The sequence below is a fragment of the Agelaius tricolor genome, unplaced genomic scaffold, assembly GCF_023055355.1.
Source record: "Agelaius tricolor isolate 1412-34295 unplaced genomic scaffold, bAgeTri1.0.p SCAF_1, whole genome shotgun sequence".
In the NCBI taxonomy this organism is placed as follows: Eukaryota; Metazoa; Chordata; class Aves; order Passeriformes; family Icteridae; genus Agelaius; species Agelaius tricolor.
Window position 1 is genome coordinate 94,229,291 of NW_027269261.1, and position 17,080 is coordinate 94,246,370.

Here is a 17,080-nt window from a genome sequence, read left to right on the forward strand (position 1 = left end):
CTGACTTGTTTCTTGAAACTCTATTAGGAAATTATTTAACTGGGGTTTTTTTTGGTTTTTTTATTTGTAGTCCAAGGCCAACGAAGTTTACAGAACGTCCTCGGCCTGGAGTCCAAATGATCTGTTCTTCTTTCAGTGCTGGTAAACAACTTCTTTTTTTCTCCTCTCCATGTATCTGTGTAGGAAGTCATTTGAAGTGTAAAATAAAGTACAGTACAGTTACTGTAGCATATTTCATTTTATTGAGATGGATTTGAGTTTAAGTGGCGGTTAAAAGACCCCAAATATTTAAAATAGAAATTCAGAATTTATGCATTAATACTTGCTGCTACAGGAATTCCTAGAAACAGTTAAACATGAAATGTTGTAAGTAAGTCTCTTGTGACTGCAAGTCTTTTCAGAACAGGATAGATATATACCTTTTTTGCAGAATAATTAGGAGAGTCAGCTTTGTCTGAGGTGTAATATGTGGGGATTTGTACAAGAAGGGGCTGATTACAGAGTTCTCACAGTCTGGGTTTCATTGATTCTAGAGCTGGTAACTGAAGAATGCTACAGAAATAATTGGATAAAATATCAAAAAGTACTGGAGCTCTAGTTCCGTTTGATTTTTTTAAGAGGGAGGCTTCTAAGGGCTTAGCTGCAAGCAAATTAGTCTGGTTAGCTAATCTTTTGGATACATCTGCTGATGCATATTTACTGACAGCAAATGTGAGGTAATTCAGCTCCAGTTAAACTTTGGAGTTTCTAAATCTTCTTTTGACTTAAAGGTCAGTTACAGACATAGTTGAAATGAGATAAAGCTATAAATTTCAGAGAATAAATTGAAATATTTGATGTTACATCCCTTTGAAAATATTGTAATAACAGTAGATTGCCCTTTTTTTAAGACTTATCTGTTTGTTTTTCTCAGGTGGAATGTTTTTGGCCACTGGGAGTACAGATCACATCATTAGGGTTTATTTCTTTGGATCAGGTCAGCCAGAGAAGATATCAGAGTTGGAGTTTCATACTGTAAATACATTTTTTAAAATTACATATGTACTTGATTAAAGTAATAATTTAGATAAAAGGGGATAACTTGGAGAAATTTGATTTCTTTTTTCTTTTTCTGCTCTTTTTTTATATAGGACAAAGTTGACAGCATTCAGTTTTCTAATAGTAGTAGCAGGTAAGCACACTATTCAGAGCTAGCTTTTTGACCTTGTGTAGACATTTTTAAATGCCAGTTTCCAGAGAGCGTTATTTAAAAAAAGAGCTTTATTTTGAGTTTCATTCAGTAAAATTGTCTATAACTCTTGGAGTCTCACTGTTTCTTTTTAATGATACTCCTTAGTTTCACAGTTGTTTTCATTGTAATGACTGAAGTATTTTGAATTTGCTAAAATTATGGGTATAAAAATACTTGCAACTTCTTCCTGAGAAATATATGTGTGTGTGTGTGTGTGTGTATATATATATTCACGTATCAAATACATGTCCTTTTAGATATATTTTAATGTGTAAACCTTTTTTCAGTTAAGTGACTGCTGCATACAGAGAAATTATCAAACTAGATCTAACAATGTGTTGTTTAGCTAGCCTAATGCTTTCTTTAATGTTTCACTTTAAGTTCTGAATGTTGGATATGAAGGATGCTCAAGAAAATGGTTTGGTTTATTATGAAGCATCTGACACTTATTTGATATTCTAATGTACACTTTTATCATGACACAAATAGTTGTAAACCAAGCTTCACCCACCTCTTTCTCCTCCTCCTACCCCTGAAACTCTAAAAGGAGGATGAAAAGGATGGGAGAGAAACTCAGCCTGGGAAACACTTCTTCATATAAATATCATAATACTTACTCTGTATACAATGCTAACTTATTGGGAATAGGTTTTGTTTTAAATCATATCTGTACTTCTACTGGCAGGGTTCTCCTCTTGACCTGGTGTTATAAGGTCTGTCTCTTGGAAAGTTCATTGGGTTGTGGTGTCCCTCTGCCAGTGCAGTGTCATAACTCAGCAAGGTGCACCAAAGGTCATAGAACAGTTAGTTTGGAAGGGGCTCAGGATAGGGAAACAGATTTGACTTTTTAGAGGCCTTCAATTTTTTTGCTGGTATGGGAAGTTTTTTTAACCTCAAACCATTTGTACAGCATTCTGACACTGTTTGGACTTCTTAATCGTACCTTCTGGTTTTGAATTCTAATGTCTGGGACTTCAATTTTCAGGTGTCTTTTCTGTACAGATCTGCTTTTGATCTCTGAGTAACTTTTCCCCCCTTTTGTTAGATTTGTGAGTGGAAGCCGTGATGGAACAGCACGAATCTGGCAATTTAAGCGAAGGGAATGGAAAAGCATTTTGTTAGATATGGCTACTCGCCCAGCAGGGTAAGTGATGTAAAATGTTCTGCTATCACATAGATTCTTGAGGGCCTTTGATATAATTTGCTGACTTACTAAAAAAAAATTAAAAAGACAGTGAGAGAAAAGAAAAAGAGAAGGCTTGAATTACTAATGCTTAAATGCACAGTATGCTTATCTAGCTCTTGAAATCCAGCTAAAATAAATATTTGACTACATATTCAGCTGTGGAAATTAGCTTGTCTGATAATAGTGCCATTGGTATTTTGATTAGATTAAAACAATAAAAGATAATCAAAACCTATTGAAGGTCAGGTTTATATGTTATTTTCACATAGACATTTATTTCTGGAACAAGAAAACCAGGGCAGTTCTCTTCTTGAGACTGCTTGCATTTTAGTATTATTTACAGATATTATGGAACATGCATGCCCTGAAAAGCTGTATTGGGTCCTTTTCATACAACATGCCAGAGCAAAGAAATTGCTGGCTCTGTAAGGGTTTTGTGTTTGTTAAAGCAATCTGTGTTTACAAGAGTTTGTAGGTATGGGAAACTTCTGTACACTTGAACAAGCAATAAAAAATGCTTGAAGATGGATTATGACTTCCTAGGAATTGTGGCTTGCACCTTTTTTTTTTGGCATGAAGGTATTTTCCAGTTGACATAAATTAAAAAGATTTATAACAGGTTTAAGGAATAAACCTTTTTCCCCTTACTGAGTGCTTTGAAGGATATTTAGTAGAAAAAAAAATTATAATGGTTTCAGGAGTAATGTGTGGTAAGATGCCTAAAAGACCAAGAGAGAGATGGAAGAGAAGGCTAAATAAGCAGAAATTTAGTTAGATGTTTGGATCAGACATTATTTTTTCAGTTTTGGACAGATGCAACAAAACATAAGTTACCAAACTCTTGGAAAAGAGTGTATAAAATGCTGCTACTTTGATAACAGACTGAGTTACTCTTAGTAAAAATTCTCAGTTTTGTGCATTGTGGTTATAAATGCTGAATTTATCTGAGAAACTGAAGTGCTCTTTTTGTAAAACACTATAGCAGAATCCTGTTTTATCCTTTTGGTGAGAGGAATAAGTGCAGTTCCAAATTTCATCTTTTCTGCACAAGAACAGTTTTATCAAAAAAATGAAATCGCTGCACTGAAAGGAAAGAGCGAATTCAGCTTGTAAAGCCTGCTGGGTTTTGCATTGAATCTAGAAGGGAATTTGGCTATAACTACATTTTCTATTATTGAGTTTTACAATACATACTATTGTGCAATGTGTTGTTGTGCTTACTGTATGGAAGATTCTGTACTTTGTCTGCCTACTTAGTGGTCACATGCTATTGTTGCATTTGGTTGATGTTTTCATAGAAGTAAATGTGCTAGAGAATTCAAGGGTGATTAGTCTTTAAATCACACCGCCAAAATGTAATTTTTGAGTATTCTGGTATATTATATTATAGATTACTGTTCTTTGGGTTTCATGCAAGATTAAGTGCCATTATTACCAATAGTAAAGTGATGCCAGGGTAGTGGTGTAGTTCTAAATATTGCCTGAGAATTTAGATAATTTAAAGGAATAGAATACTTCTCTCCATATTAAGAACTACTTGTTACAAATATTCTTTAGGACAATTTGCTGTTACTTGGTTGATTAATTTGGATTTTTGTTCTTTAGATGTCACAAAAAATACTGTAGCTATCAATTTAAGTAAATTAGGTCATGTATCAGAGGACATTTTCTGGAAGATCCTTTAGTCATTGTTTAAGTATCTACAATTCTTTGTGATTGTATGTGCTGCATTATAGAAAACATCTTTAATTTCTCTGGTTTCAGAGAAATTTTTAGAATATTTCTCAGGAAATATTCTTAAAAATACAGAAGTATTTTCACTTGTTAACAGTGTTAAACTATTTTGGCAAAGTGTAGGATTACACTGAAATTTTTTACTTTTTTGTTTTAGACAAAGTTTTCAAGGAGTTGAAGACAAAATCACAAAGTTGAAAGTGACCATGGTGGCATGGGACCGCCATGACAACTCTGTTATAACTGCAGTCAATAATATGACTCTGAAAGTCTGGAATTCTTTCACTGGCCAGCTCATTCACATTCTCATGGTAAGGTGTACCATCTTGATTTATCAATCTTGAATGCAAAGTTTATTTATACATTATCAACATTCCTCCTTTTGGTTTTTCCTGTCTGAAAACTGCCGTGACAGATGTTTCCAGATAACTGAAGTGTAATAGAGATGTCTATCAGCTGCTTATTAGAAAATAAAAGCTTAAAGTTGCAAGTAACCACTGCTATACAAGATGTCTGAAACTAATTTTGGACATTTTGTTTTGTTTTGGTTTTTTTTATGTTTTTTTTTTTTAATGAAGTTCTATCTTGAAGGAGAGAAGGAAACAGTTAGCTTTTTAATCTTTATTTCATGTGATATTTTAAAATACTGTTAATGGGTAAATTTGCCCTCTTTAACCAGTGACACTTCTGCAATCTAATCATTCCATGAGTACAAAAATTTGTCTTCTAACTAAAATAAATCAACAGTTTTACTAATGTCTAACACTTGTTTTGTAATTGAGAAAATGGTTAACTCTAGGTAACTTGATACTCTGCTTAGACATGGAAATACTTAATGCAAATCTCTGAAATATTGCAAGATGAAAGATGTTTTTCTCTACCTTTAAGTTATATATTTCATCCTTTATGAGTTTAATTTCAATTTCTAACTGATACTCTGCTAAAAAAAATGGAAATCTGTGGAATATTAAGACCTCAAGATACCAAGTATTGTGGACACTAATCTTTTTAAAATCCTGGTGAAAGTGTTGGGATGTACTTGTGAAGGTGACATACTTGACAAACTACTTAGGAAGGTAAAATTGCAACTAGAAAGAAAAGAGTGTAATCCACTACTACGAAAAATAAAGTGTGGTTGAAGTAGTTTTTTGCTGGGTATTTCATAGGTTAATGTGGCAACTGCTAGTGGTACCATGTTGAGTCCTTGGGTAATATTTGAGACAATACTCTTTTTCATTCTGCTGTGTCTTTGTTTTCAGGGACATGAAGATGAAGTGTTTGTGCTTGAACCTCACCCATTTGATCCAAGAGTTCTCTTCTCTGCTGGACATGATGGAAATGTCATAGTTTGGGATTTGGCAAGAGGGGTCAAAATCCGGTCTTACTTCAACATGGTAATTATTGTGCTTTATACAGATATGCCAAAGCAATCATTTTAAACCTTCTGCTTTTAGTACTTTTTATGTAGGCCATCTTGAAGTATGATTTATGTATAGAGCAAGATCCTGCATCTGGTGAAGTCACGAGAAATTCCTTTTCAGTTCAATGGGGCAAAGAGTAAATCTGTAAAATGCTAAAAATTGTTTCTTTGGCTGTATTTCATAGTGTTTTATTTTTGTATGCTTGATCCACACAAAATTGGAATGTTAGTTACATTGTCAGAGATCATGTGTAAGAGACAGGGTGACAAAGACCCTCCTTTTGTGCTTTTTTCCTGCCTGGGGAGCCAAGGTGGAACTTGGTTTATTTTTGCATTACTAATTCTTAATCTGGCTAAAGCTGTTCAGGAATCTCCTGATCTCATACAAGGTTGTTGTAAGTTGCCTTGGTCTGTTGGTTGGAATACTGTCAGTCTTTCTGTGTAGACTCCCCCACAGGCAGGTTTCAAATTTGGTCTGTTCTGCACTAGACTAATTCTCCTGCAAGATGAATGCAATAGGTGTTTTCATCTGTTTCTTGACATTAAGTGGGTCCTTGTACATACCTTTTTCCTCAAAAAGGTGATGATGTGTTGTGCAATTCAGACTTTGCCTCATGGACAAAATTGCAAAAGCCTTTGTAGAATATCCACAATAATTTGGAATGCTTGAGAATAGGCAGATGGGCTTCAGCTGTAGTGGAATGGCAGTTGTGGAGAACAGCATAAAGAAAATCATCTGAAGAAGAGACCTATGATAGATATATTCACAAAAAGATAAGGGACATTTTGAGATGAACTCAAGCCAGGAAGGTCACTGAACCTAAAGAAGGGTTTTGAGATGTGCATTACAGTTGGGTTCATAAGGTCTCAGAGAAAATTCAGCCAGTCTTAATCAGAGAGTGCAACCTAGATTCCTTCAGCAATGGCCTGGGTTGAGGAGTGTTCTCTCTGCAGTGATTTCTGTAACTGTGTTTATGAAGGATCCAAGACAATCATATTGGAGCTATGAGCATGCATCTTCATTACTTGGTGCTATTCACTGTTGCCAGTTGAGGTGTATGTTCTCATTTCATGGTTAGCTTGCATTTCCAGTTCTACTTACAATGGATATACGATAGACTATTCTGACCTAAACTCCATGAAAGCTGAGCTAATCTGCTCTTTTTAAACCAAGTCCATTTAAGAGCTATCAGAGTCTAAATTACTGGTGCCTGTGATATTAAGCAGCCCCCAAAACACTGAAATATTTGTGTCAAGAATGCCATGCAACATAAGCACCTAAAAAGGTAGTAGTCACATACATTTTAATATCTTTGGAGTTAGAGAAATTTGTAGACAATCAGAAGATCTCAGCAGCTAGTAATCTGTGTTTTATGCTAGAAACTAATATGAGAAAGTCTGCCTGCTGTGTGAGGTGAGGGGAATTGTAAACCTGACAATCAGTTCATCTCAAACCAAGGAATTGGACTGTATGAGCCAGGTATGCAAGAGAGGCATCTCTCTATGGGCTTAATATTTCACCACTGTGTTCGATGCTTTAAAAGACATGGGTGGAAATTACAGGTTTTCTTAGGTGACGGGCGGCAGGCAGAGGACATTGTGCAGTCACCTCTGCAGAGCTGCAAAATTTAAGTGCTCTGGTTTGCAACAGTGAGGTAAATGAATTCATACAGAGCTGCCAGTCCTCTGTTTCCTAAATGGCAAATGAAAAATCTCTCATTGTCATTGCCTGATCTGTGGTACCAGAAGTAGCACTTAATGATTTTCTCATAATAAAAGTTCCTTAAAAAATGTTGCAGAACTTGGGGGAGTCGGTTGAATTAACAAAATCATAGATGACTGTTAGCTTAATGTTGGTCCAGTCCATCTATCCTGGATTAATTGCTTTGTACATCTGAAGCCTTGTGGCAAAACCCTTAAGTAGAGTTGGGTTTTTTAAAATTGCTTTCCACCCTGCCCCAAATGCCTTCCTTGTCAACATGAAAGAACCTAAACAAACAAACAAACAAAATCCCCCAAAAATTGAAAAAAAAAGCAAAACAAAAAACCAAAAAAGGAAACAAAGCACCAAGGGATGCAAGCAGTGTCAATCTTAATTCTTTTATCCAGTCAGTGAATATGAAAGTGCAAAGAAAATCATAGTAACCAAATATACTGTTTGTTTTGTATTTAACTTAAACTTTGATTCCTCCATTTATTTGTTCCTTGCTGGTTGCAATTTGGTCCCACTAGGTGACTCTGGTGGTCCTGCAGAACATCCTTCCCCAGGTTTTTAAACTGAAGATTTGCTATTAAATTAATTGTCATAATTGTGGTTAATTTGAAGCATCTTTGGTCTGTTTGAAGCATCTTTGGTCTCTTTGCCAGATTTTGGTCTTTATCATTAACAGTCACCCCATACTGTCACATGGGGTACTCTCAGTAAGTATATATATGCTTTATATATTTCATGTTTTCACCTGTAGTCTTCATTTCATTTGGTCTAGTTGTGTAAATATTGCATAACTTGGTGTTGGAGTCCATGGACATTCAGAACTGGTTTAATTCAGTGGTTTGAGTCCCCTACACTCAGGGGTGTTTTCAATATGCCAGAGAGTGCAATTTGTCATAGAAATATCAAGAGTGTGAGATGGTTAAAGCATTTTAGGCAATTTTGACATTTAGCAAGATGATGAGATGGTTTTAAATTGCATATGTAAATACAGGTGTTTGGTTTTTGGCCTATGTCATATTCACACCAGGCCTGACTTAATACAGCTGCTAATGAAGAATGTGCTCTTGGTGCAATAGTAGGGCAGTTTTATCTGCAGTATTTCCCAGGTACAAAGAAGCATTCTGAAGAAACAGGGTAATAATTCTTAAGTGGTTCCTTTAGCCAACTGTTTCAGAGTTTATGTGTTTCACAAAAACAGTGCTGTTGCTACACAAGAGCAGTGCAGACTCTTGTAAATGTTTAAATTGTAGTTTATTTTGCTGAAGAATGTATGAGCTGTAGGTGTCTTCGTGGATGATCAAGGGGAAAAAATACACTAAATGGTAGGCTGTCTGGTGAAAGCAGCTGCATGATAATGTACATAAAGATATCTTTGAAATGCAGTCCCTTACTCAAAGCTGCAGTGAGGCATCTGCATCCCTTGAGTGGTAAGGCATGTTTCCAACAACTGAGGGAGGTCCTTGCTTTCCTAAAGGAGCCTACAGGAGCAAGTGGCACTCATTTTTTTGGATAACCTTGGCTGTTGGAGTCAGGAAACGGAAGACCTAGATTCTGTTGCATCCTCAGTAGTAAAGCACTCAATTCAACATCTGCTTACTCAGGAAAGCATCTTGGCTGTAAATGCCCTAGACAGGACTTCTTCCCAATTTTCCCAAATTATGCTACTATGGAGAGAACTGAACCTGTAGCCTGTGTATTGGGTACTGGCTAGTTTTCTTGGGTATGCAAATCATTCTAGGTAAATTAGAAAGTGGTGGAAATTCTTTGCCTTCAGGCAAGCTTTGGTATTTGCAGGATTCCTGTTCCATCAGATCAAAAATAGGAAGTGTACACCACTCAGTTCTTGTCATAGCATTTATTTTCTTTCAGGTGTTCCCACTAAGTTACTTCCTAGTAGATCTGACACTGTTGGTTTGTTAGAAATTCCAGGGTTGACACTTGATGTATGCTGCAGCTTAGCCCTTAGGCTTCAGACAGAAGTCTCTCAATGCTGAGAACACATGAAGGCAAAAAACCCTACAGGGACAAAATATTTCAGATCTAAATGGAGATGTCTGGTAATGTTAGGTGGATGCAGAGGTCTTTGGTTTGGTGATTGGGTTTTTGTTGGTATTATAATTTAGACATTAGGTATTGGTGTTCCTTGAGTGTGACTCTAAATATGTTTGTGGTGTTATGGTGCTGCCCTTGATTGTTACTTAGGCAGTTTCACTTAAGCACACTTTCCTCTAAGTACCTCTTGGGATGGCTCTGTTTACTCAGACTGCTTGCAAAAAGCATTTTGTCTGGGGCCTTGGAGTATAGGTTTCTCCTGATAGTTCTTGTCCCATGAGTAGGCTGCCTTGGGAAAGAATATTGAGAGAAGTTTCCTAAAAGATTTTAGGATATGTACAAGTCTGTAGTTCTGTTCTTTATCTTTTTATATTTGCTTGGGATTGGGCTTGGTTTTGTTTTGTTTTGTTGTTTTTTGTTTGGGTTTTTTTTGTTTTGTTTTGTTTTCTTTTTTTCTTTAGGTTGTTTTTTAAAAATTTTTTTAAAGAATAATTTGGTTTATAGCATAGATTTATGAACAGTTGCAGGAACATATGGTGACTCCTACTACTTTAAAGTATGTTTTTGAAAGTATGAAGGCTGTACTACAGTAGCAAGAATGAAAGATTAGGGGAGAACAGGCATTTTTAAAATTTTTGTCACTATAGAATATTGGAATTCTTACTGTGGCTTTGAATGTCATTGCTTTACCTGAATCTGATACCTGACTAGGCAGATTCTGTAGGTAGGCATTGCAATTACTGAAACAGGAAGCCTGTGTTTTGATAAAGACAAGCCTTATGATGTTTAAGAAGTCTTTGTGTAATGTAAAAATTAATCAGGTGGGAATATTGAAGCCTTTAAAGAAAACAAAAATATTCTGGACAACAGATTTAAAAAAAATACCTGAAGAGAACCAACCACAAAAGATCTTTCATGGCTAGGTGTTGTTCTCCTGTCTTACTTGATTGACTCTCATTGTGAGTGGCTTCTTTGAGAAGGCAGGCTCAGCTGTAGCCAGCAGTCAGCCTTCTTATGTCTGACATATGTGTGTCTTGGGTGCCTCCTGTGTGCCTGACAGCCTGTCAAGGTCAGCCTTTTGCTTATTTGTAGTCTTAATGTGTTGCCAGTTGTGAAGTGTTTGTCTGGACTGATTCTTGTGACATTACCTTAGTGCTAAGAGAGTCTTTCTGAGCAGTGTTTGTGTGAGGGTGTCCTTAACACGCTCTGGGTGGTAGTTCTGGAGCTCCCTTGGAACTCAGGGCTAAGATGGCCGGAGCTCTTTCATTGTACTGTGAGGAATGCTTTGAAATACCGATATGAAACGATTTTTTTTTACAATTTGGTATTAAATTCACAGATCCAAGTACTTCAAAATCCCCCTACCTTTGTGACTATCTGAGTTGCTGAAAGGCTAAGCCACCTTAGCCTTTGACACTTACACATCACAGTGTGTATATTTCTAACTGTTGAGAATTATACGATGAGTCTTTTTCTAAATGCCAAAGCACATTTCATGAGAGCATATAGAAATACCAAGGGTGTTTCAGAAATGCATTATAATTTGAACTCCAAACTGGTCATTTGAAGCAACCTTCTGATTCTTTTGGAGGAGAAGGAAGAAAAAGAAAAATTCTAACTGAACCTGCTCTTTGCCTTTCCCATTTTCAGCTTCCTTTGAAATGACAAGTAACTCAGTTAGATTTGTGAAAGAAAAGCTTTAATCTCCCCCAGAAACACCACTGTTCTCCTCTGTGTAAGTGCTTACTCTCCACTTAGTAAATTCTGCTTGCCCTGGAAACCATATTGGTAGTTCAAAACCAGCAGTGTAATTCTTAGTGCTTGAATTGGTATTTGTCATTCTTATGCCCTCTGTCCCAGCTTTATGGAAATGGTCAGGAAATTGAAATAATACAAAATAAACCTTTAAAATGGCAAGGCCTGAGGGACAGGCTGATGTGCTTGTTGCATTGCTACTGGAGAAGATACAGGCCACAGTTCTGTTTCTTGGCTGTTTCTGAAAGACTCTGATCCTGGAGCTAAGGTATGCTCTTTCACTGAGACTTAGAAGGACAACAATGTCTTTGGTAGCTGTAGTTGGTGTAAGGTAGGATGAGGCTTCTCATCCTAGGGTCCTAGGTCCTAGGGAAAAAAATAGTTATTTTTAATTTTTTTATTTAACTGGGGCATATTTTGTTCTAAGTCTCTGTATCAGAATTCTAGCTGTTTTCTTCATTTCTAGGCAGTGTTCTATTAGAAGCTCATGATGAATGGTCCCACACTTTCATTTAAAATGCATTAGTTACATTTTATGTAAATAGACATTGTGTACAGAACTAGAAAGCTTGTGACATGTGATTTACATGTGTTCTTTATAATATGTTTTAATTTTTAACAGGTTATGAAACCTAAACCTTAAATATGAACATTTTTAAAGCAAAGTAAGAATTTACACACTTTTGTGTTTACTTAAAAAGGTTTAATAGCTTGTTCAAAGATTTGGTTAGTGTGATGAGCATAGTTTCTCCTATATGTGTCAAAAACCAAATTAAAACAGATACAATGTAAGCAGCTGAATTGAAATGTGACAGTTTTCTAATGAGTTAAAGTTTTGCACTTGCAATTTCCATGTAAATTTTGCAGCACATTATTTTGTCCAACTTCATTTATAATTGTCAGCCCAGAAGGAAATTACTTAATATTTTAGGATAAACCTGGATTTAACTCCATTAACAAAGATGTGTTTCTTTTTTGGATTTTTTTTTCTTCTTAATTAAAATCATGACAACTAAAAGAGAAATGGAGAGGAAACTTTTATTTCTGAAAGGATGAAAGAACATATTACTGGAACCTTATGTAAATAGTTACAGATCATTTCAGCAAGATAAAGTTATATGACTTGGCATTATGTTATCACATCAAAACTTAAATGTAGTCATTCTCTTTAACAACTGTATTAATAGGGAATAGCAGCTCTAAAGTTCTTGGTACTGAAAAACTCTTTCAAGAACTTAAATATGAACTATTGTTGAACATACAGTGCAACAGGTATAAGCTACTTTATCAGACCTAGCAAACTTGGAGGGCTGATTTTTTGCTGATGTTCTTGGTTGGAGTTGGAAAAGTACTGCAGAAGTTAATAATCCTTAGGGGAAAAAACCCAAGCCAATAAAAAACCCAAACCAAATTAAAAAAAAAAGCTCAGAGCTTTGCAGCAGGGTGAAATTGTTACTGACTCTACAAACGTTTTAGTTATAGAATTATAAAATACAAACATCGCCTACTTTCAACTATAGAATTGTAAAATTTGAATGTCTTATCCTGTCTTACCAACTTGACTCATAGGTTGAGTTGGCTTCCCTAATGTAGTCTCAAATATGATGGTTCAGTGCTTGTTATCAGAAAGATGAAAATACTGAGCTGTGGTTGAGAAAGCAGGATTTCTTAGCAAGACATGAGGACCAGGTATTTAGCATGACTGACTTAATGTAATTGTTTTACTACAAATCCTAGAGAAAATTCCCCAAAGGGGAAAATTTACCACAGCTTGTTTATGTAGTTTTCAAACCAACATGTGTTATGGCTCTCTAAGTGCTATTTAATTTTTAGTGAAAGGGTTAAATATTGGTATGTTAAAAATCGCCTAAGTGTAAATTAAATTTTGAAAGTCTGTGCATCAATGTCAGGTACATGAAGTGAGACAGTTGTGTAAATAAACTTTACTAGATGCTTTTGAAAAGCTATGGTGGCTATGTCTGGTTATTCCTGAAGTACTGTTTGTGAAGAACAAAAGATTTACTTTGCTGGGAGACCTCTATGTGTTACTTGAAGATAAGACTCCAAAATCTGCTTTTTCACTTTAAGGGTTACAACATGACTATATTTCTAACAGTTACCACTGCAAAAGTTAGGTGGAAGAAAAGGTGTTGGAAGGATCTTGGAATGGTGCAGGACCACTCATTAAAACCTTATTTACTTTTAGCTCTGCTGTAGTAGCTTTCATTTGACTGCATTCAAACTTCTTATACAGTCAGGAGTGCTTTCCTATGATTGAGAGAATATACTCACAAACTTATTTTTAGATCTCTTGATTTTCTGGCCAATCTTGAAGTTAAGACCCAAGTTCTTATGACTTTGCTATAGTAAAGAAAAAACCCTGACTTGTATTGGTCCTTAGTTTTCTTTTTCAGATTGCTTCTTTGTTGAGAAGCCTTGGGCTGAAGAAAAAAAAAGTGGATATGATAAGGTTGTTTGGAAGGTGATCTCTGAAATTCCTTTATTTCATTTGATTGCCTTTGAAAACAATTGGAGCAGTAGAATCAGCAAGCAGATACTAACCTACCTTGTAAGGTTATGCTTATCTGGTTATGTGAAGATTATAGTTGTATCTCTCTAAATGCTGCTTTTATTTAAAATGATGTAGTAGTGAAACAGATTATACTTAGATATGCTGGCATAAAATCAGGAAATGGGGTGATGCATAATTTAAAAAGCAATAATCGTATTTAAAACATTAAACTTGTTTTTGAAACTGAAAATGCGTATTGCCATGCATCCAGTGAGAAAACTTTGAAGCAAGTGAGTACATTCATGCTAATTTTGTTTTACATTCACTATGTGAAGTTACCATGGTGAATATATGCCTTTTCCTAGACAGATACAAGTAAATGTGTGTAAATGGAGATAAATTTTTAATATTATTTATATATTATGTATTTAAAAATACCCAACCAAAACACACAAACTTAAAAATACCCTCAACCCTAAAATCATCTCACACAATGATGTTAAGGTTGAAAGTTATGGCTATACAGAAATTAAGGAATAAGATGGCTGAAGATAATGTCCAAGTGTTTTGTCCCCAAGTCTGTAGCAAACCAATTGTCTAATGTAAAGTTGTCTGGTGCTATTCCTGGTTCCATGCGTTTCTTTCCAAATTCTTAATTACTTTTCTAGGATGTATGGTAGTTGCATTGCATGATTCTTTTTTAAGCTTATACATTTTCTCCAACTTTTAAACAATGTATCTTTTGAAGAATTTTAATAGAAACACTTTCTTAGCTTTTGAGAGCTTTGGATATGTTTTATATTTATTTGGGGTTATTAGCAGAAGCAGTGACAGAAGTCATCATGTACAGAACTTGGTCATAAAAAGGTCAAGTTGAAGCAGCTGCAAGAATTTTCCTGATTTCTACAATGGAAATTGTGGAGGGTGTAATTTTGATCCTATTAATGGATGGTCTGCAGTACAGTTGAAGAATCAGACTGTCTTGATGCAGTAATGTGTTGGTTGTCTACTTGCTCAGTCTCTCTGCCCTCTTTACCCATTTTATGTTTTTTATATAAATCAGTCAAAAATATTAGAAAACCCATGGAGGTTGTAGTAGGAATGCATTTCTAGTTTTTGTGAATTTGGGCACACACATTTCCTGTTAATGACTGTTTTAATGTTTTAGTGCAGTTTAATCCTTGTTTTGTTTAGAATTTACTGTCAGTGTTATGGCATTAACTGATTCAGGTTAAAAGGGTTTCTTCCTGCAAGTTGTCAATCAAGCAGAGACCACTGAGTTGCAATTGGATTTTTCTGTGTGCTCTTGCTCCTTCAGAGAGCTGGTTGTTAACTGTCCTTTATTTTTAGCTTTAAGTGGACACTTCATTGCAGGCAGTTCCTATGCTATGGCTACTTATGTCTGTGTACCTTAATGTTTTTCCTGCCCCATCTTCTGAAGTCTGATCTTCCACCGATCTGTGTGATGTGGTTTCTTATTTTCTAATTCTACTTCTACTTTCAATGCGAACTGGCAAACTCTAAAGCCATGATAGCATTATCATATACTTATAATATTGTTTTCTTTCCTTTAAACCTATCAGGCCTTTCTAGGTCTTTGTTAGCAGCTACTTGATTAATTTTAGGCTGAATGATCTACCAAAAGATTGGAAGTCCTTGTCTAAAGAACAGTGTGAAAGATCAGGTTCCATTTAGAACACCTCAGCAGAATGCTCTGTGTGTGGATTTTCTGTCACACAAGGTGATTTTTTTTTTTGACTAATGTCTGAAAGACATGACTTTTGCTTATATGAACAATGTAACTTCCAGTGGGAACTAGAGATGTGAAAACAATATTTCTTATGTTATGGCTTTCATAAAGGCTTTCACTTTCAGTGGAATTATGTAGGATTGTATTTTTAGATCAGGTTTTGTAGTTATGTGAAATACAGAATAACCTAAGTAAGGTTATGGATGCATTATTTTGAATCAGTTTGTCTACAGTCCTTCTGTAATGGTTTGAAATTTTTGAGAGGTTCCACCTTTGAATAGCACATAAGAGCACATCCTGAGAAACTGACTCTGGAGAACAAAACCAGCATAATGCTCTAGTAGTTCAAATAGAAGAAGCCAGTACTAGGTTTGCAGGATGTATAGTAAGAAAAATATTTAACAATAACAAAAAAAAGCTGTAAATAATTTAAATACATGTATGTATATATATATGTATAGATAGATATAGATAGATATAGATATATATATATAGATATATATATAGCCTTTATATACTTCAGGCATCCACAGGGTGGGTGACATATCAGACTTTTTAACTGATAGATTTATTTTTCAAGACACATGCAGCATTCCTGAATAAATAACTGACTTGGCTGGTAGGAGGATAGAAACATTTTTAGTAAACATGTTACTCTGAATTTAATTATTCCTGTCTTCTTTCTACCATTTCATCTCTTGTTACTGCTCTGGGAGCAGTGTAGAAGATCTGCTGTTTTGTTTTTTTTTTTTAATTTTTAAAAAAAATTAATTAAAAATTTATATAAACTGGCTTAAAAAGTAAGTCTGCTTTCCACTCCTCCAAATGAGTAGCAACCTCCTTTAACTTTGCAGAAAGCCTGTAGATAATTTTTGGCTTATGGAAGCATGTTGTGACTGAAGATTTTTCCTTAAAGCAAAGGAGAGCACAAACCTACAAAGGAACTTCCAGATACTTGGAGGCTCGTTTGACTTGAGCAGTTATGATGTAGCTTCATCATTTATAAAACAGATTTTAATAATAGTTAGTGCTGCTTTCTTTGCTAGTTTCAGAAATTTGTTCTAGCATACCATTGTTTTTGTTAGAATCTGAATTTCAATTTTCAAGTTTGGATGTTGCTTGTAACTTATATTCATTTGTTCCTATGCATATAAGTAGAGAAGTTCTCATCCTCTTTAAGGTCTTAGTATAGTAGTTCTCTTCCTGCTGAAAGTCTTTTAGTACAGTCATACAAAATAGTCCTCTCTCCTTAGTGTTCTTATAAAGAAGCTGAGTTCTTAGATTTTGTGTTATCATGATGAGTGACTCTGCAGCTGTTCCTCTTAGAATTTATTCATCTTGAACATGGGAAGGAAAAAATGTGTACTGCTTTGGAAGATTTTGTTCTTAGCATTGTCTATTTGTCTAGCACATATGCACTTTCTTTTCTGGATGCACTTCTGGTCTGGTTTAGAATTGCAGTTTTCATTTTGTTGCTGCGTTATATGTAATGTATTGCAAAGAATACACAGTGATCTTTTTCCCTGCATTTCCAACTAATTGCCTCAGTTCCTTAACATGAAGGATGGATTCTACCTCAGGCTAGTAGAGGTTTTAATTCACTGATTTTTATTTGTTTTTTTAAACTGTGCTGGTGACTCGTAGTGGAAGATTTTATAGAAATGTGTAGTGTTACTTTATGTAGACTGAGTTTCATTATTTTTTTTCTGGCAGTAAATGTGCTAGT

The 17,080-nt window shown here is 35.2% G+C and overlaps 1 protein-coding gene across 3 annotated transcripts in view; it reads left to right on the forward strand.

Annotated features, from left to right (window-relative positions):
* PHIP (pleckstrin homology domain interacting protein) overlaps positions 1-17,080 on the forward strand; it is a 108,889-nt gene that overhangs the window by 35,498 nt on the left and 56,311 nt on the right. For all 3 annotated transcript variants that reach the window (XR_011681834.1, XM_071444345.1, XM_071444335.1), the window contains exons 10-15: positions 71-141; positions 914-1,014; positions 1,131-1,171; positions 2,277-2,375; positions 4,309-4,462; positions 5,411-5,545. Coding sequence is in view for 2 of the 3 variants with exons in the window: in XM_071444345.1 (XP_071300446.1) it covers positions 71-141; positions 914-1,014; positions 1,131-1,171; positions 2,277-2,375; positions 4,309-4,462; positions 5,411-5,545 (601 nt within the window). In the remaining variant the exon portion in view is untranslated. The remainder of the gene's footprint in view (positions 1-70; positions 142-913; positions 1,015-1,130; positions 1,172-2,276; positions 2,376-4,308; positions 4,463-5,410; positions 5,546-17,080) is intronic.